Consider the following 19338-nt stretch of genomic DNA (forward strand, 5'->3'; position numbering starts at 1 on the left):
CACACACACACACACACACAAACACACACACACACACACACACACACACAAACACACACACACACACACACACACACACATACACCCACACACGTGCACACACGCTTGACTGCTGTGAGCAAGTGGATCTGATTTAGCTATGCTGGATTTTAAAACTTTTTTCAGACTAGCACTTTACTCAAACATTTCCATAAAGTTTAAAGGGGCGGTATCATGTAAAATCAACTTTTGAAAAATGTTTTGCCTTCATCAAAAACCTGCTTTGATTCTTTCATTTATATTTGAGAAACCCTTTAATCTCCATGGCAACCATTCAGCTGTACAAAACGGCTGGGTGGACCTAGCTCCGCCTTTGAGACGCAGCTCCTCCCCCACTCAGCACCATCAGACTAGCCTGCAGCAATTAGCAAACACCTGGTGGAACTGCTGAGGTCTGAGCTACTTCTCATTGAGACGCTGGTGAAAATGTTAAAGGGTTAATAGAGAAGCCATGTTGTTACGACTTTCGGAGTTTCAGAAAAAGCTTCAGCTTTTAAGGGACAGAGGCCCAATTTCAAGGGTTATACTGGGAAGGAAAACATTTTTAAGTCATATCTTGGTTGTGTTTTGTGTTCTTGATTCTTGCACGTTTCACTTCCCATTTACTTACCACAGCTCGTTCCTTTAGATTACTTTTACCTTCTACCTTATAAAACAGCACCTGAACACCAGACAGAGGTCAGAGGTCAACAATTGATGAAGTCATCTCCTGCTATTTCTTGATTAAAGAAACAGTATTTAGGACTGAATGTGGCTAATTTAATAAAACCATTCTGGTTTGGACAGCTTGTTTATGTTAATAAAATAATTGACAGTATATCTTTGAGTTTATTTGATTATCTAAAATATTTGTGTGGTGGTAAAAAAAAACACAAATAAAACTGCCAAAAACAGAAAATCTTACCGAGTATTTTTAGTCTAGTTTTTGGTGATAATATCTTAGTACTCTTGAAATAAGATAAAACTAACTTTTCAGCAAGATAGGAACTTGTTTAAGTCCTTAATTCCTCAATATTGATGAAAAATATTGTTTCTATTGGCAGATAATTTCATTTATAACATGGGAAAATGTCTTGTTATAAGTGAAGTAATCCGTCAATGGAAATGGTACTTTTCCATCAATAATAAGGAATTACTGACTTAAAATAAGCTCCTATGTGTTGTTGGAAAGTTACGTAAAAGTTAGTTTGTTTTATATTAAGTGTTCTAAGCTATTTGTACTAGAAACTAGACAAAAATACTTGTTAGAACTTTGTGTTTTTGCAGTGTGCCGCACCAAAACAAACATTATTTAGATTTTTTAAGGCATATTTATTAGTGGTGGCATTGCATTATCGTTTTGTGAAACTTGGTTCAGACTCTGAATTTGATCTTGGATAATTCCTTCAAACATTTGGAAAAGCGTTAGAAAATTCAACTTTGAAGCATTTTTTGAGTTTCTTGTTGTCTCGTACTGATGAGCTTTTTCTTCACTTTAAACTGCTTCAGACAGATAAAGTTGCAGCATGGAAGAGAATAGCTCACACCCGAAACGTCTTGCAGCTTCATGGGGAGGCTTTCCGTTAAATTTAGCAGCTCATGAAATGTAAGACACGCGTACCCTTCTAGAAGAGGGCGAGCTGCGGTATCATTTCAGCAGATCTGCAAAGCTCTCTCAAACTTTGCTGCAACTGCAAACATGAATGCAGGGCAAGAAAATACTCCTAACACACTTACTTTTTTAACATTGTTATGATAAAAACTCCCAATCATATTTAATGCACTTATGGGGAAAATATGTTAGAAGTGAAATAATCTGCCAGTACGTTTTCATCAATATTAAGGAATTATTGACTTAATAAAGCTTCCATTTATTGCTGAAAAATCACTTGCATATTAGTTTTGTCTCATGTAAAGTGTAATAAGATAGTTGCACTAGAAACTAGACCAGAAGTACTTGATAAGATTTTGTGGTTTTGCAGTATAGAATGCATTAGCTGTTTGCTTATGTTAGCTAATGTTGTGTTTCTAAGTACATCATTGTAACTTCTTAACGATGCATAAAAATATATTTTTGATTAGTTTTAAGTCACCTCTTTAGTAGCCAATAATAAAAATAATTATAACAAAAATCAAGGCAATTTAAATAAAAATCTGTTAGTTAAATATTCATATCTGTTACTGTAATATTTCTTCTTTCATCATGTAACATCTGGTCTGCAGTAGGATATTGACTGTTAATAGTTACTCTATGCAACCCCATTTTGATACACATAAAATGTTAACACATTTTTGTTAAGATGTAACTTTGGTTTGTCCTTTTCACATTATGGATCTGTTGCCATAGTGATGGATCTCAGTTTGTTTCTAAGCTCAAGATGAAGGTTAGCCTTAAAATTTATTTACTAAATTAGTTTTTTAAAACAAATAAAAGCGGAAAATAAAAACATCTCTACAAAAGTAACAAAGTTAAATTCTATCTTAATGTTTTTATTTTGATTAGATAGTTTTTTGTGGCTCCTTTAAGTTAAATGAAACACTAGATTTAGTTTTATATAAGGATGTTTTTCTCTTAAATTCTTTATGTTTGTTGTCACTTTGAACAACCAATCAAGATTCTGGAAGAAAACCTGAAATCTCATTTCTAGGTTATAAAAACTTCAGTGAGTCAAATCTGGTGTAAGTTTTTTTAGTGTTTATCACTGATTGTCTCACTCCTCCCTAATTCTACAAAACCCAAACATGTGGGTGTGACATCTGGGAAGATTCACTCCCACACAGATTGCAGACTGTATGTACGCAAGTTCATTTAGAGCAAATTAAAATCACTTCCTGATGCAGGAATATCGTTTCTCGTAAACTGTGTTCAGGTTAAGTTTAAATGTATACTGGTAACGGTTAGGGTTAGGTGTAAACGTATGAACAGAAGTTAATAAGTGATTTTGTGTGGGGAAAAAAATATTTCCATTTCTATTAGTATTTTTATCTTTTGATTGGAGGCAAATTATACACCACAAAAACACAAAATCTTAACTTTTTTTAGTGTTTTTGTTAGTGCAAATATCTTGGTACACTAGTGCAAATATCCTGGTACACTAGTGCAAATATCCTTGTACACTTGGAATAAGACACAATTAACTTGCAAGTAACTTTTTAGCAAGACATAGCAGCTTGTTTTAAGTCAGCAATTTGTTGATATTAAATTAAAAATGTTTCACTGGGGTAATAATTCACTTATAACAGGTTTTTCCCATATTATTAGAGAAATAATCTCCCAATGGAACTACTTCATTAATATTAATGAATAATCAATATAAAACAAACTGCTCTATGGTGTTGAAAAGTTACTTGTTTTATTTCAAGTGTACAGAGGTATTTGCACTAAAGAGTAGACCAAATATTCTTGATAATATTTTGTGTTTTTGCAGTGTCATGAAATAAAGTTAATTTAAATTGGAGAAGCAGCATTCAGTTTTTATGCTCCTCTATTCTGGAACAAACTTCTAGAAAACTGCAAAGATGCTGAAACACTGAGTTCCCTTAAATCAATTCTAAAAACAAAACAAAAAACAGTTTGGAGTTTCCTTTTATTAATAACTGGCGAATCATAAACTACAGTTTGTGGTGTTTTCCCTTAGTTTATCACTACAATGTAATGTATTTTTTGTTGTTGTTCCTCGTTTTATTTTTTTTCTAATCATGTGATGTACAGATAAACATATCTTACATCTGAAATATTTTTATATCTATGGCGTCAGCAGAACTGAAACCCACAGATGGTGAGTCTGTTTCATACTGCTGACACCAGATGTGATCATTGGACAACAGTTTATAAGAAAAAATGTTGCAGCTTTAGCTTTGTTGACATGAAGGAACACTGCAAAAAGTATTTTTAGTCTACTGTCCAGTGGAAATATCTTGAACCTTTAAAATAAGACAAAACTAACTTACAAGTAACTTTTCAGCATGACACAAGAGCTTATTTTAAGTGAATAATTCTTTAATATTGATGAAAAAGTTCAACTTATAAGTGAAATAATATGCCAGCAGAACTTATACATTTCTTTAAAATCAATATTAAGGAATTAAATAGCTTAAAATAAGCTCCAATATGTTGCTGAAAAGTTACTTGTAGGTTATTTGTATTACTGCAAGTGTATTAAGATATTTGCACTAGGAACTAGACGGAAACATTTTGTTTTTCCAGTGAAGGAGGTTAATAGGTTAACATAACCGTTTCCCAGAGCTAAACTAAAAATAACACGTTTTGCTACTGTTGTAACTACACTCATTATCATCTAAAAATGTGTGACCAACTTTTACTGAACCTCATAAAAGAGCAACGCTGCCTATTTCACCATAAGCTTAAATCTGTTAGCATATTTAGCATTAGCAGGAGCGCAGTAACCTAACTCTGTCATTGGTTACTTTTAATTGAATAAAGCAACTTTTACACTGTCGGCCTTAATGCTTAATTCAGTTCTTTTTGTGTGTGTGTGAAATCAGATTTTTTTTTCTTTTGCGAATGTTAGTTCAAATTTCCCAATGTGAACTAACATTCACGATTTCCTGTGAATGGCCTGAATTTGTCCCGCATGCGCAGTAGATGGCGTAGTAACGTCACACGTAGCGAGCCTGCTACGTGCATAGACGTAATATAAGGATTATATATTATTATATAATTTATTTAAATTATATTATGTCTACGGCTACGTGTATGGCCTGGCGGTGTTTTGCCAACCGCCATAAGAAGAAGAAGAAGAAAGAAGAAGCGCTCCGTGTTTGCGGAAGTAAACATGGATGCTAATGACAGGAGCTAGCTCATTAACGACTTAATCTTCATTATAGTGCGCTACGATTGTTGCTTTTCTTCCCGCTTGCGCTTATCAGGACGCAGAATAGTGACTTGACGAATAGTGACCTGGCCGCACAGACACAGGTCTAATTTGAAAACATTAGCTAAGTATCGTTTATCCAGGTGGCGTGGGTCGCAATAAAGCAAAGAAAACAAATCAAATTTGTGTCACTTCAGGCTTCCTTGAAAACTTTTCATAGGACTTCTTATGAGTAATGTTGTGCTACAGTTGCAAGAAAGCATGCAGTCAGTCGTAAATACATGAGTTGCTCAAGTGGGTCCTTCTTGTTAACGGCCTCACCCTGCTAGCTGCTGTGCAAGTTGTGTAACTGAATGACTCACATTCTTGGTATTATAAGTGCAGAGGATGCATTAAGCAAGCAGTGCAAGAAAATGAAGCTCACTCTGATCTGAAGTCAGGTTATAGTTGCTGCTTTATGATTACTATGAGATATCTGTCATGGTTTTATCTTCCAGATAAAACCCCCCTGAAGCTATGAATCACAAAAGTAGAGAGATGTCAGATCCTACAGTAATCTGCTCTGTAACTTCACAGAGATGGTTTGCCAAAAACTGTACTCAAGTAAAAGTAGAACTACTTCAACATATTATTACTCAAGTAAAACTAAAAAGTAGCCGTCCAAGAAATTGCTCAAGTAAAAAAGTATTTGGTAAAAAGTCTACTCAAGTACTGAGCTATTGATCAAATTATCAATCATAATGTTTAAAAATGAAATAGTCAGATGGAGCAAAATATAAAATTATGTGAAAATGTTATTTTATGAATAAAAATGATAATTCATATCAGCAACAATAACTAAATCGGGTGAAATCATTTTTTTCTTTCTTTAGATATAAAATTAATAAATTTTAGATATTTTTTGGGTTAATTGACACTTTATAACAAATTTTCTTTAAATTTTAATCATTCAGGCAGAAAATGTCATCTAAGTTAAGGACATCAGTATTCTGTTAACACTTGAGAGATACGTTCAGTCCCTGCTTTTTAAAAAGGGCACACTTTTTTTCCTGAAGAAAAAAACATGAAGGATACAACAATATAAATGACAAAAAATATGTATTCTATCAATTAAAAATGCAGAAAGTTTTGCCCATTTTTCCACTGGCTGCAGAAAGTTGTCAAAATATAAAATGTTGGTGTAAAAAAATCAACAGTTTATCACGGTTTCCCTCTCATTTTGTTTCTGACTGGCCGTCTGTTTTTCTTAATGAATGAAGGACTGTTAAAGTGGGGAATCGTGATGCAGAACTCGTGCATGTTCCTCACACCTTCCCAGAAATGCTCTTTCAGATTCATTTCAGCCACTGATGATGGGAGCATCTGGATCCTGTTACTGGGCTCGTTCCAGAGGAAAGTTAGAGCTGCTGACAGCAAACAGGAAAACGGAGCAACGCGCAGAAACTCAGAGATGCTGGGGCAGTTTCACACTTAAAGTAACGATTTGAATGGAAAAATTATTACATCTTTTGTACATTTGACATTTTAATGCAAAATTTCTCCCATTGCTTGTTTTTTAGGGGTTTTTTTTGGACGAAACAAGCCTCTGCACATTTCCCTCTCTGATTTATATCTAGGAATCAATCGCTACCATAAAGTTAGATTATGATTGTTTATTTTTAAGACTTACAGCATCAAAATGAGCCGTTTCAAAAACCTTATGATTGTTCAGTTACACTCGACAGGCACTGCGCCGTTACCTAGCAACCCAGCGAAGCCCAGCCCGGTTACTTAGCAACCCAAATTGAGCTCCACGTTTTATTTTTACCACAGGTGAGTAAAATAACCCCCAAAATTGTACTCAAATAAAAGTATCACTACTTCAACCTATTTTTACTCAAGAGTAAAAATAAGCTGTCTAAGAAATTACTTTAGAGTAAAAAAGTATTTGGTAAAAACTCTATTCAAGTACTGAGTAAATGATCAGATTATCAATCATCGCATATTTAAAAATTACATCATCAGATGGACCAAAATATAAAGTGAAGCGGAAATTTAGGCATTTTAAGGACAAAAAAGTCAATAATTCACACAAGTAACAAAAAATTAAATCAGGCAAAAATAAATAAATACAAATTCCAAATCAGTTTTCTTCAAAATAAAACTTTAGATACTTTAACAGAAGTTGCAGATGTGTGTCTGAGTCTGGTGGATTTTTGGTTAAAACACGTTTGTTTTTCATTCAGTGGGTTGAAAATCCAGAAATTTTACTCAAGTAAGAGTAGAAATACTTTTAATAAAATTACTCAAGTAAAAGTAAAAAGTACAGCGTAGTAAGAATACTCCTAAAAGTACATTTTTTTTACTCCAGTAAATATAACTAATTACTACCCAACTATGTTTTTAACTTACCATCCAGAAACCATTTGCTGCATTCTTGTTGGTTGTGCAGGAGGCTCTACTAATGCTTTTCAAAGATGTATGGTTGTGTAATTGTGCGTCTGTTTGCAGCCATTTTCATGTGTGTGTGTAAACATTGAGTTTGGGGGCGTGGCCAGAAGCAGTTTATATGGATTTAAAGTGACAGAAGCTCTAAAACATTCAGAGAGGATTTTGAGCAAAATCCCAAAATGAACATGTTTCGTTTTGTCCATACACCCATTCTAACCTGTTAAACATAATGGTTCACCTTTAATGTTCTGCAACCAGCTGGTAAGAAAAAGCTGTGGGATTAAGTTCTGCTGGTCTTTATCCCGTCAGAGTCTTTTCAGTCAGCGTAACGTTTCGTCAGTGATTTGTGAATTTGAACCCGACTGTCACTTCCACTGCTTCCTGTTTCTCTGCACTGATCACACACAGCGATGCAGTACACACCTACACACACCCATTGGCCACTGGTGTGGCTGGTCCGCCTCCGCTCTGTCTGCTTTATAAAGGCAGGCCACACCAAAGGAGTGAAGTTACACAGACTGGCCCTTTAAACTCCCTGTCAGCTCAGATACGACTAATTGGTGACATTTTCTCTCTGCGTCTGATATTTGAGATTTTGGGAAGATCTCAGAAGAGTTTGTGTTTTTTTGTTTTGCTTTGCGGTCATCAATGGATTTGTCAGACTTTCCCTTCCCTCTCTCATCAGCTGATGACCTCTATGACCCCTGCTTCAACACCAGCGACCTGAACTTTTTCGATGACCTGGATGCACGGCTGACGCACGGCGGCCTGCTGAAGTCGGAGGATCATCTCCATCACCACGTGCCAACAGCGGAGGAGGAGGACCAGCACGTGCGGGCCCCAGGGGGCCTCCACCAGGGGGGCCACTGCCTGCTGTGGGCCTGCAAGGCCTGCAAGAGGAAGACGACGCACGCCGACAGGAGGAAAGCGGCGACGATGCGGGAGAGACGGCGCCTCAGCAAGGTGAACGACGCGTTTGAGACGCTGAAGCGCTGCACGGCCTCCAACCCCAACCAGCGGCTGCCTAAGGTGGAGATCCTGCGGAACGCCATCAGCTACATCGAGTCCCTGCAGGCGCTGCTGCGGGCCGGCCAGAACGACGGCAGCTTCTACCCGCAGCTGGAGCGCTACGGCGGCGAGTCGGACTCCTCCAGCCCCCAGTCCAGCTGCTCCGACAGCACGGTGAGGCCGCGACAGCTGAACGGTCCATGTGCTGCCTCATGAAATGTGAGGAATGGAACCGGAGATTTATTTTGGGCTCCTGTGATTAGTTTTGATGAATGGTGTCTTTAGAATGGAACAACACACACTGCAAAAACACAAAAGTGATTTTTTTTGGGTCCAGTTTCTAATGCAGATGTAATATATAAAATTTTTTTAATTTTTACATATTTTCTCACTTTTATTTAGATTCATTAGCATAAATGTTGCTTCATATCTTCTGATTTTAAAACTAACTTACAAGTGACTTTTCAGCAAGATTTAGGAGATTCTTTTACGTGAATAATTTCTCAATATTCATTAAAAAGTACTGGCTGATTATCTCACTTACAGCAAGGCATTTTTCCCGTGTTACAAGTGAAATGGTCTGCCAGGGGAACTAGTATTTTCCAGGGATTCACAAGCTTTCGCCACCAGTAACTCCCTTTGGATAATGGTCCAAAATATGCAAAGAAACAGAGTTTTACATTTTTTCTCACTTTTATTTAGATTCATTAGCATAAATGCTGCTTCATACCTTCTGATTTTAGTTGCCAATGATGTTGAATATATTACACTGCAAAAACACAAAATATTACCAAATACTTCTGGTCTAGTTTCTAGTGCAAATATCTTAGTACACTTGTAAGATAGTTTTGTCTTATTCCAAGTAACTTTTTCAGCAAAATATGGAAGCTTGTTTTGAGTAAACATTTCCTTAATATTGATGAAAAAACAGTAGTTCAACTGGCAGATTATTTTACTTATAAAAAGACATTTTCCCATCTTAAAAGTGAAACAATAAGCCAAAAGAACTGGTACTTTTTTTTTATTAATTTGAGGAATTATTTAGTTAAAACAAGCTCCTATATCTTGCTGAAAAGTTACTTGTTAGTTTTATATTCCAAGTGTAATAAGATATTTGGACAATAAAGTAGAAAAAAATATTACTTGGTAAGATTTTGTGTGTTTTTTGCAGTGAACTAGATAAACTCTTTCCGTCTTTTGATAAGAAAATATGTCAGATTTTTATCTTGATCTCTTCAAATTTTATTTAGTCTCCTTAGTTTTTAGTTTTGTTAGTACAGCTGAACTTCCTTTGCTCATTTTCTTGACAGAAATTTTTCCATTTCTGGGTTAAGAAGCGAAGCAGCTAAATAAATTTGACTTTCAGTTAATCAAATTTGCTGCCAGCACAGTTTCCCTGAAATAAAGGATATTTCTATATAATTATTAGTTATTTTAACTTATATTTTATAATAATGTCTGAAAACCAGACCATATTTTTGTAAAAAAAAAAGTACATTTATGATTTAAAAATGTATTTTAATTTTTTTTTAGTTTGCCTTTTTTTTCCCCCTCATTCGTCTTACAAAATTCTGAAGCTCTCTAGCGCCCCTAGCGGTCTTCACTTTGAAAAACATTGTGACAGTACACTTAAAAAAAGACAAAACTGACTTATGAGTAACTTTTAAGCAAGAAGTAGGAGCTGGTTTTCAGTTAATAATTAATAGTGATTGAAAAAATTAGTAGTTCCACTGGCAGATTTTTTTTCACAAAATATTGAGTTATAAAAGAAAAACTCAAATTACTTTTAAAAAATCAATATTAAGGAATTATTGACTTACAACAAGCGTCTTGCTATTGTAAGTCTTGCTGGAAAAAGTTAGTTTTGTCTTATTTCAAGTGCATTAAGATATTTACACCTGAAACTAGACAAAAAACCTGGTAAGATTTTGTTTTTGCAGTGTAATGGCTTTTTCTGCACACCAAGTTGTTTTAAATATAATTCCTAACTCATGTTCATCAGTTTAGCTACAATTTGTTGTTGTTTTTTTAAATAAAGTTTAAGGTTTCATTAAAAAAATATATATGTTTATTGATGGACATTTAAAAAAGTGTCTAGAAGGGAATTATTTCACCTTTTTCAGGTGTTGGAAATGTTAAGTGAGTCAGCTAATTGCATTTTAAAGATTACAAATTAAAGATTAAAAAATTGTTTTTATTTTACCAAAGCATATTTGTTTTCTTTTTTAATAAAAAATCATGTATTTACATAAAAGGTATAAAAACACATACCTTTTCTTTGTCTCAGTAAATCAGGCTGAACATTAAATGTTTGAAGTCTGTTGGTATTTGCTTCTGCAGCTAAATGCTAAAATAACTGGAGAATTTTTTTCATCAATGGAAACTTTAAAAAGTGTCTAAAATCAAATGTGAAATAAATCAGAAAATAGCTTTTTAAAGATTAAATTTTTTTTTTTTTTTTTTTTTTAGTTTGTGGTAATTTGCCAGTCAATAAAATGTAAATACCTTATGAGATGTTTATATGTTTCCAGATGGATTTCATCTCTCCATGTTCGGCCAGCAGTGAAAATGGAAACACTTCCTGTGGAAAACAAACAGTAGACGGTGAGTACTTGTAGTTTTTTTAAATCCTTTACCATATAGAAGTTTTTTTTTTTTTAATTTATGAGTTTCTTCATTTATTCATGTTATTTCTGGGTGGGGTTTTTCTTCAATTTAATCATAACAAACCGATCCTCTGAGATTTCTTATTAATAAATCTGTTATCAGTAATTTAGTGTCATTTTAGACATTTTAGAATGCAAACAAAATCCAAATTTACAGAAAAAAAGTATGTTCGTTTAATTTTAAAACAAAACACTAAAAACAATTTATTGGTACAGGACTCACTTTGTTGAAGTTCAGTGGGAGTAAGATGTGCTGAGGATTTTCTTTCTGTCTCATTTTGCTGCTTTTTGGAGGTGATGCGGTTTTGTTGTTGCTTTAAAATCATGACCTTTGACCTGAAGCTAAGCGCGTAGAGTGTCTGGTCCGGTAAACAGAAGGACGTTGTCTCCTGGAGAAAGGCGGACTGCTTTCCCAAGGTTGGGGAAAGAAGCAGGAAGCGGATTGTAGAGCAGGGCATTATGGGAAAATACAACCAAATCAAACGCGTTAGCCGAGCGCTAGCAGGAGAAATGACTTGTGGTTTTTAGCCAAAGATAAAAGAGAAATCCCACAACAGCTAAAAGCTGACGCCGCTCCATTTTTATTTAAATTGTGCGAAGAAGGAAGTTGCGCTCAGTGTCTTTTTCAAAGGCATAGAGGCATGAATACGTTCAGAGGTTTTCGTGTCGTTTCGTTCAGTGGTCCTTGGTGCAGCGCCCCCACAGGCGAGGAGGGGAACAGTTTTTTCAGAAGTTTGGTTCGTTACACGCAATGCAGTGACGGAGAACTACACCAGCTGAAAATGTAACAAATGTGATTTTGGTCCCAAATCAAACAGAGTCTACCGGACTATCAGGTGTGAAAACACACTTAATTATTGCTTCCAATTCATTCTTATAGGAATGATTCCTCTCCACTGTTTACTGTGATTTTCTGGCATTTTGTAGACAGATAACCTTCGACCAATTTTATTATGATCTTAAATATATTGTTTGATAACAGGATTCACTACGGTTATATATTTGATCTTGTGCAGCCTTGAGATGACATTTGTTTATTGGCACAATTTATATTAAATTAATTTAATTATATAAAAACTGAAGAGTTAAAAAGTGAATCTGTGAATTTACTCAAAATTTAAGTTGTAATTATTTAATAAAAACATTTTTTAAGAAAAATGAGGAAGAATTAGGATAAAGTGCTCCGGACTCTTATCCTGTCATAAATTTCCTACAAAAAACTTCAACATTTCTAAGGCTGGAAATTCAAAAGGTTTCTAGATTGAGATAAATCTCTCTGAAATGTTCTAGAAAAAAGATTTCTGAATATGAAAAGTCAAAAATTTGCTCAAATTTTGAGATTAATCTCAAGTATGTTGTTTGGAATATTAAAACTTTGCCTGAAAACAAACAAACAAACAAACAAACAAAACAAACAAAAAAAACAAAAAAAACAAGGACATTTCTGTTCAGGAAGAACATTTTTCAAAAGTAAATAATTTTCAACTTTTGTAGTTCAGAAACTTCCAAATATTTTCTCAAAACTTTCTGAGATTTTTTTAATATCAAAATTATCATTTTTCGAAGCTAAGAAATGTCTGTTTTTCTCAAAAAACTTAGGAGATTAATCTAAAAATTTCTGACATTTTTTCTAGCAAGTTTCAAGTTTCAAACACATAAATTTCCTATTTTTTTTCTAGGAAATTTGATTAATCTCAAAATGTTTGAGTTTTTTTTCTTACAAATTTTAAACTTTTGGATTTCAGACATTTTCTTGTTTTTTTTTCTAGAAATTTCCTTAAAATCTCAAAATTTCTGAGTTTTTTTTTTTTTGGCTGAAATGTACTTTTTCCTCTTTCTCTGATATATTTATGCCTTTGTATAAATGCATGTTATCTGACTTTTTAAAATGTTATGTGAAGGTTGCAGCAGCAGCAGCAGCAAGTCGTCGCTCATTTCCAGCTTGGACTGCCTGTCCAGCATCGTGGAGCGGATCAGCACCGACCGGGCCGTGGCCCCCGCCGGAGACAGCGTGGTCCCCCAGGGGGCCGAATCCCCTCACGACGGATCCGGTGTCACTTCTTCACCTGCGGATCCCGTCAGCATCTACGAGCCAATCTCATCCTGATGGAGCCAACAGCGCCCCCTGCCGCACGGACTGAAACATTGCCTCCATTTTTAAGGAGGAAAACTTTAAATTATTCCTGATTTCTGAAGTAAGCCACTGAAATAGCTGCATTTTCTTATGGATGAAACAGTTTTCCCTGAAGTTTTTTCACATTTTAGTTGAAAAAATGAATTCTGCTGTCTGTTTTTAAGCATCCAGGATTCCTGGAGACGACCTTTTTCACGTGATTCCTGCTGATAAGAACTGAGGACCATTAGCACATCTGACTAGTCACGCTATGACAAAAAAACCAAAAAACAAAACACATTTAAAGTGTTGGAGTGAATGTCTGTATGATATTTAAGAGCTGATGAAATCTTAATAAACACATATTTATATTGTGACTTTTTTCACAACCACAACTTCTCACATCCAGAATTATTTTATTTTTCCAACATACATTAATGAAATATGGCTGAGCTATTAACCAAAAACATAAACAGAACTATACTTACACTTTCCAGCTCTTTTTAGAGCATATTATTGATTCATTTCAATCTAACTTATGATCCGTTTGCTGGTTTTCACTCCTACACTGCAAAAACAAAAAATCTTACTAAGTATTTTGGTCTGGTTTCTAGTGGAAATATTTTAGTACACTTGAAATAATACAAAACTAATTTAAAAGTAAATTTTCTTCAAGATATATGAGCTTGTTTTAGGTTAATAATTCCTTAATGTTGATTTTAAAAAGTGCTAGATCCACCGGCAGATTATTTCACTTGTAACAAAACATTTTTCACATAAAAATGAAAATCTGCCAGTGGAACAAGCACATTTTCATCAATATTAAGAAATCATTGACTTTAAACAAGTTTTTTTTTTTTTGCTTAAAAGTTACTTAAAGTTTGTATTGTCTTATGTACAAAAATATTCACACTACCAATTAAAATAAAAATATTTGGTAAGATTTTGTTTTTGCAGTGTAAAAGCTAGCCGAATGGTCTTTATGCTGTTTTTTAAAAAATAAAATACCTGCATAATCTGGTGAGGATAATGCTTATTAAAAGTAATAATGTCTTCAGCTATAATCTTTAAAATTACCTAAAAATAAAGCAGTTTTGAATATAGATAAACATTTAAACACATAGCCACTAAAAGGATAAAAGTGGAAATTCCTGTTATTTTAATTAAATATTAAAGAACAAAAAATGGTCTTTAAGAACTGAATTTCCAGTATGCATTAGCAAAATTGCCTAATTGATAAATACTGAAAGCCATAAATATCATACATTTAAAATAATAATAATAATGAACCAAAGAAGCATCTTCTGACTGATTTTAATATTATAATTTTTGTCAGGCTTAAGTAACTTTTTAATTCCCTCAAACAAAAGCAAAGAGTTTTTCTTAAACAAAAATATCATTTTCTTTTAAAACACATTTTTTATTGGAGCTATATTTATTCTGAAGCCATTGCACTTAAGCAGAAACAGGAACTAAGACATCCAGTTGTCGCCGTCGCCACAGAGTCTGCGTTGAGGTTGCGACCTTGGCCGACCTTTTCCCCGACGCTGCTCACTTCCTGCGGCGTGAAGCGGCTCCCTTCTTGCTGCTGCAGGGCGCAAAGAGCAACACGAGTTCAGAAATAAAACAGAAATGTTTCATATACTTTTATATAAAATCCCTGGAGGGAGATGAAACTCCCAAACTGAGCCGGACTGATGAGCTTCAGATGAACAGCGCCCTCTGCTGGCAGATGACAAACATTCCGAGTCACAGCTAAATTAAAAGCGAACAACAGGGGGCGCTGATGCGAAGAAAACCAACACCAAGTGATCAGAAAACTGAACCTAAACCAAAGAATGAGAGCTGTTGTATAAATTCATCTACACTGCAAAAATACAAAATGTTACTTTATTTCTTCACACAAGAAATAAAAAATTCAATACATGCATTTGTACAACAGAATATTATGGCCAATGTAGGTAGTAAAAAAAAAAAAAAAATCAAACAAAGAAACGAGAAAAAAAAAAGAAACAAACAAAAAAAGTAGAAGTTTTGCGATTGATCACAGAAATTTTACAGAAAAATCTATGAAATTTCTGAGTTTCAAAAGACGCAAATTTGTGACTTTTGGAAATTTTCTGAGTTTCAAAGGTAGAAAACTTTTAACTTCTGAAATTCAAAAAATTCAATTTTTTTCAGTACATTTTCTGAAGTTAGTCTAAAAATTTCTGAATTATTTCCAGCAAATGTTTGACTTTTCAAACTCAGACATTTTCAGAGGTTAACCTCAAAATTGGTTTCTTCCAAGGACAAAATTTACTTAAAAGTAATTTTTCAGCAAGATATGCAGACTATATCTTGCTGAAAATATTAATATTCAAATATGTAGATATTTCTTAAATTTAAATTAAAATTTTTTAAATGAAATTTAAAAAGTGCAGACTGATTTTATCACTTATAACTGTAAAAATGTCTTCAGCCAGTGGAACTGGTACTTTTTGAAAAAATATAATCTATACTAAATTTTTTACTTAAATCTCACCTCTAAATCTTGCTGGAAAGTTACTCTGAAGTTAATTTTGTCTTATTTCAATTGTACTTAGATATTTGAACTAAAAACTAGACAAAAATGCTTGGTAAGATTTTGTGCTTTTACAGTGTACAACCACATAAACAGCTTTGTTTCATCTTATTATGGCTAAAACTAAACAAAACAAAATTATAATATTAGTTTCCAGGTTTGTTTCTGATAATTCAACAGAAATGATGTCATCAGAGATCCAGCGAGGTCAGGGTATCTGTCAGTTCCAGGGTTTTAAATAAAATGACTTAAAAACTAAATGTGGATGGATGGATGATGTTTTTATATTTTAGTTATTTTGCATCCTTATTCAAATGAGGAAAATTATTTAAATGACATTCCAGAGTTTTCCAGACTGCAGGAATCCAGTGTGTGCCATTTTTAAGCTGCTTTGTGTTTGCATAGTTTGTCTTTGTTCACTTACTGTTTCTGCAGCTCGTCGATGCGGTTTCTGAGAGAGATGACCTAAAAACAACAACTCTGAGTTAAAAAAAGAAACTTCTCATTTTGCTTCGATTAAATTCACATGATCACATGAGGAGGAAATAAACAAACTTAATTTTTTCCATAAGTCACTAATTTATTGGCGTTTATAGAATAAATCTAGAGAGAAATACTGTATATGTTTTAGTATTTCAACCTGCATTGCTATGACAAATATATGTATATAACAGAAAACATTTTTATTTTTAAGTTTAACTCTGGTTTGTACATTTTTCACCTCATATCTTTGCCTCTTGAGCATCTCACAGTGGTCGTATTTTATCGCCTCCAGGTTGGTCAGCCAGTCCCAAAGCTCTTTGGCCTTTTCCCTGACAAACACAGCAGGAACCATTTTCACTGTCTGGGAGTCATTCAGCTCATCACTTTAAATGTTTCTTTTTTTTTTTTTTTTTTGGTAAATTGTGACCTCTTGGCAAAAGGAATGTGTGGTATTTTTCAGTGAGGTAATTTTATTTATAAAGCACATTTTGAGCAACAAAGCAGTTTAAAGTGTTGACCTTTCCTGATCAGCTTCAGTCATTTTAGTTTTTGATCTATTTGCAAGAATTTGGGTTGATCTTAAATTTGGGTTGAGTCAAATTCTGCAACTCTTTACATGTTGCATACAACAGGCTATAAGGGCTATACTGAGGAAAATTAAAACATATGAGAATAAAGTAGAAATGATATGAGAAAAAGGTGTAATATTTAAAAAATAAAGTCATAATATGACGAGAATAAAGCTGAAATAATACAAGAATAAATTTGTAGTAATATGAGAATACAGTCAGGATATTATGAGAATAATGACTTTATTCTGGTTATATTAGGACTTTATTATCACAGTTTTATTACTTTACTTACAGAGCGTCATTCTCTTAATGCAGTCAAGTTTTTAATCAAAGTTCTTCTGAAACAACCAATTTTACTCTGATTTATAATCCACCATTGCCAGCATGCTGGCATATTTGATTTTAATCTGGTTGTACTGTTTTATTAATGTTTATCATACATACATAGCATATTTCTTTATATTTTATCCATTTTATTTGATTTTTTTATTTTGTAAATGTTTAACAGTTTGCCTGTGAAGCACTGTGAAGTTTCACTGAGCTTGAAAATCAAAATAGAAATAAAACCTTTCACTTATAACAAGATATTATTCCTACTGTCGAAGTAAAATAATCTGCCAGTGGAACCAGAACTTTTTCATCAATATTAAGGGATTACTGCCTTAAAACAAGCCCATATTTTGTTCTGAAAAGTTACTTGTAAGTTAGTTTTGTATTATTTCAAGTGTACTAAGATATTTGTACTAGAAACTAGAGTAAAATTACTTGGTAAGATCTGGTGCTTTGCAGTAAAACCCAGAGAATCAAATGTTTTTACCTCAGCTGGTCGTCTGTGAGGCTGTCGATGCTCAGCGGTTTAATCCTCTCTGCCAAAACCTTCTTCTTCTTTTCTCTTTCGGTCTGCTTCTTGCCTCTCTTTGCATCAATCTGGTAAGAAATAAAAACATTTAAAGTTAAATTTCACGGCTGCTTTTTCTGAGATTGAATATAAAATGTTCCATGAAAGGAAAAACGAAGCAGGTTAAATACCCTCTGCAGGTGGCTGCTGAAGCCTGACCCCATGTTGGTGAGAGCTATCTTTTTCTTGGCATCATCGTCAGCCTTCCTCTGTGCATCTGCCTCCTCCTTCCTCATCCTCTCCGCCTGTGGAAACATTAAAACCAGAAAAAAATTAAGCAACATGCAAAAACACCTCCAAGCCAGCAGAGGTCAGTGAAACACTGACGCTTCATACTTCCTCTTTCCAGAGCCGGGCAGAGTATGCAATAAAACTACTTCAACATATATTTATCAAGTAAAAGTAAAAAGTATCTGTACAAGAAATTACTCAAGAGTACAAAAGTATTTAGTAAAAAGTTTACTCAAGTACGAGTAACTGATTAAATGATCAGTTATTTAATATTTAAAAATTACATCATCAGACAGACAAAAATTTAAAGTTCAATGGAAATTTTGGTATTTTATTTTAAGTAACAAAAATAACGAAATCAGGCAGAATGCATTTCTCCAAATCAGTTTCTTTCAATAAAAATCTTAAGAAACTAACAGAAACTGCAGGTCTGAGTCTGGTGAATTTTTGGTTTGTTTTTAATTCAGTTAGTAGAAAATCCAAGAAATTTATTCAAGTAAGAGTAGAAATACTTCATAATAAAATTACTCAAAGTACAGCATAGTAAAAATGCTGCTAAATACTTTTTTTTCTAAAAGTTACTGAAGTAAATGTAACCAGTTCCTGCTCATCTTTGCCTGTTTCCTTTGAAGACATGAAATATTTCAGGTTTGCTTTACCTCACGCCGCGCCTGTCGCTCTTTATCTTTCTCAGCGCGAATCCTCTGCTGCTCGGCTCGCTCCGCACGGCGCTTTTCCTGCAACAAGCACAGCAGACTCACTTCCTGGAGCTGAATGCGATGTGCACGTCTGCACGTCGTGGGAAACTCACGATTCTTTCTTTGAGCGCGATCAGTTCCTCCTCCTCCTTCTTCCTGCACTCAAAGTGAGCGTCGATCAGAGACTGAAGCTCAACCAGATCTTTGTTCTGACGTTTCTTCTGAATGTCCTGTGATAAAAACACAACAGATCGACTTTAAGAACCTGCTGCTGAACAACGAGTGGCTGGGTGTGGTTTTCCAAAAAACAGACTGAAAAAAGTCAACAAAAACCAAAAAAGTCACCTAGCAGTGAAGTGTACCTGAAAGTGATCTTTGTATAACTGAGTTACATGAAGATTTTAGAGAAACTGATTCCTGTGCAACACGGTATGATGGCCACTGTAGATAGAAAAAAAGGAGGAGTAAATTTCTGCCCGAAATCTCAGAACTTTTCTAGAGAAAACAAGAAAGTTTCTGAATTTAAAAAGTCAAAAATTTGTAAGAAAAAACTCAAAGATTTTTAAGACAAAAACCAGGAAATTTCCGAATTTGAAAAGTCCAAACTTGTCAACTTTTGGAACTCATGACATTTCCTAAATTTCATTTTTTTCTAGCAAATTGTTCACTTTTGTTGAATTTTTCTCTAGTATAAAAAAAAAAAAAAAAAAAAACTTTCAAAAGTAAAAAATCCTCAACTTTTGAAACTAAGAAATTTGCTAGTTTTTTTTCTTGAAAATTTCTGAGAATAATATCAAAGTTTCTGTGTTTTTCTGGTAGAAAT

At 34.0% G+C, this 19338-nt stretch overlaps 2 protein-coding genes and 1 long non-coding RNA gene across 6 annotated transcripts in view; 1 reads left to right on the forward strand and 2 right to left on the reverse strand.

Annotated features, from left to right (window-relative positions):
* Positions 1 to 11585, reverse strand: part of LOC107836967 (uncharacterized) — a 12543-nt gene extending 958 nt beyond the window's left edge. The window contains exons 1-3 of one of the 2 annotated variants that reach the window (XR_001662939.1): positions 11181 to 11585; positions 10797 to 10872; positions 8479 to 8592 (exon numbers count right to left, since the gene is read on the reverse strand). This is a non-coding gene — a long non-coding RNA (uncharacterized LOC107836967). Of the gene's footprint in view, positions 1 to 8478; positions 8593 to 10796; positions 10873 to 11180 lie in introns of those variants that run through there. The other variant, XR_001662940.1, reaches the window with a different exon arrangement.
* LOC103142653 (myoblast determination protein 1 homolog) lies at positions 7389 to 13465 on the forward strand. 3 transcript variants are annotated; one of them, XR_001662938.1, is made up of 4 exons: positions 7391 to 8465; positions 10823 to 10895; positions 12859 to 13152; positions 13256 to 13465. XR_001662938.1 is itself a non-coding variant. In XM_016674719.1 (3 exons), the coding sequence occupies exons 1-3, from the start codon at positions 7932 to 7934 to the stop codon at positions 13062 to 13064; spliced, it is 807 nt and encodes a 268-aa protein (XP_016530205.1). In that variant the 5' UTR covers positions 7389 to 7931; the 3' UTR covers positions 13065 to 13465. The 3 variants fall into 3 exon arrangements, 2 of the variants coding, with proteins under 2 accessions (XP_016530205.1, XP_007558868.1); XM_016674719.1 differs by having other exon boundaries at positions 7389 to 8465; positions 10823 to 10899; positions 12869 to 13465; XM_007558806.2 differs by having other exon boundaries at positions 12859 to 13465.
* Positions 13466 to 14466: 1001 nt separating this feature from the next.
* The window catches only part of LOC103142654 (troponin T, fast skeletal muscle isoforms-like), a 16692-nt gene continuing 11820 nt past the window's right edge, over positions 14467 to 19338 (reverse strand). Inside the window, exons 9-15 of the mRNA XM_007558807.2 lie at positions 18629 to 18770; positions 18477 to 18554; positions 17718 to 17831; positions 17506 to 17615; positions 16355 to 16445; positions 16058 to 16098; positions 14467 to 14658 (exon numbers count right to left, since the gene is read on the reverse strand). Of these exons, the coding sequence (XP_007558869.1) occupies positions 14622 to 14658; positions 16058 to 16098; positions 16355 to 16445; positions 17506 to 17615; positions 17718 to 17831; positions 18477 to 18554; positions 18629 to 18770 (613 nt within the window). The 3' untranslated portion in view covers positions 14467 to 14621. The remainder of the gene's footprint in view (positions 14659 to 16057; positions 16099 to 16354; positions 16446 to 17505; positions 17616 to 17717; positions 17832 to 18476; positions 18555 to 18628; positions 18771 to 19338) is intronic.

This window comes from Poecilia formosa, unplaced genomic scaffold (genome assembly GCF_000485575.1).
Source record: "Poecilia formosa unplaced genomic scaffold, Poecilia_formosa-5.1.2 Scaffold99, whole genome shotgun sequence".
Taxonomy (NCBI): Eukaryota; Metazoa; Chordata; class Actinopteri; order Cyprinodontiformes; family Poeciliidae; genus Poecilia; species Poecilia formosa.

Coding starts and splice junctions, on each gene's coding strand:
- LOC103142653 (XM_007558806.2), top strand. CDS start 7,932: ATGGATTTGTCAGACTTTCCCTTCCCTCTCTCATCAGCTGATGACCTC. Junction 8,466..10,822: donor CCAGCTGCTCCGACAGCACG/GTGAGGCCGCGA, acceptor ATATGTTTCCAG/ATGGATTTCATCTCTCCATG. Junction 10,896..12,858: donor TGGAAAACAAACAGTAGACG/GTGAGTACTTGT, acceptor TGTTATGTGAAG/GTTGCAGCAGCAGCAGCAGC.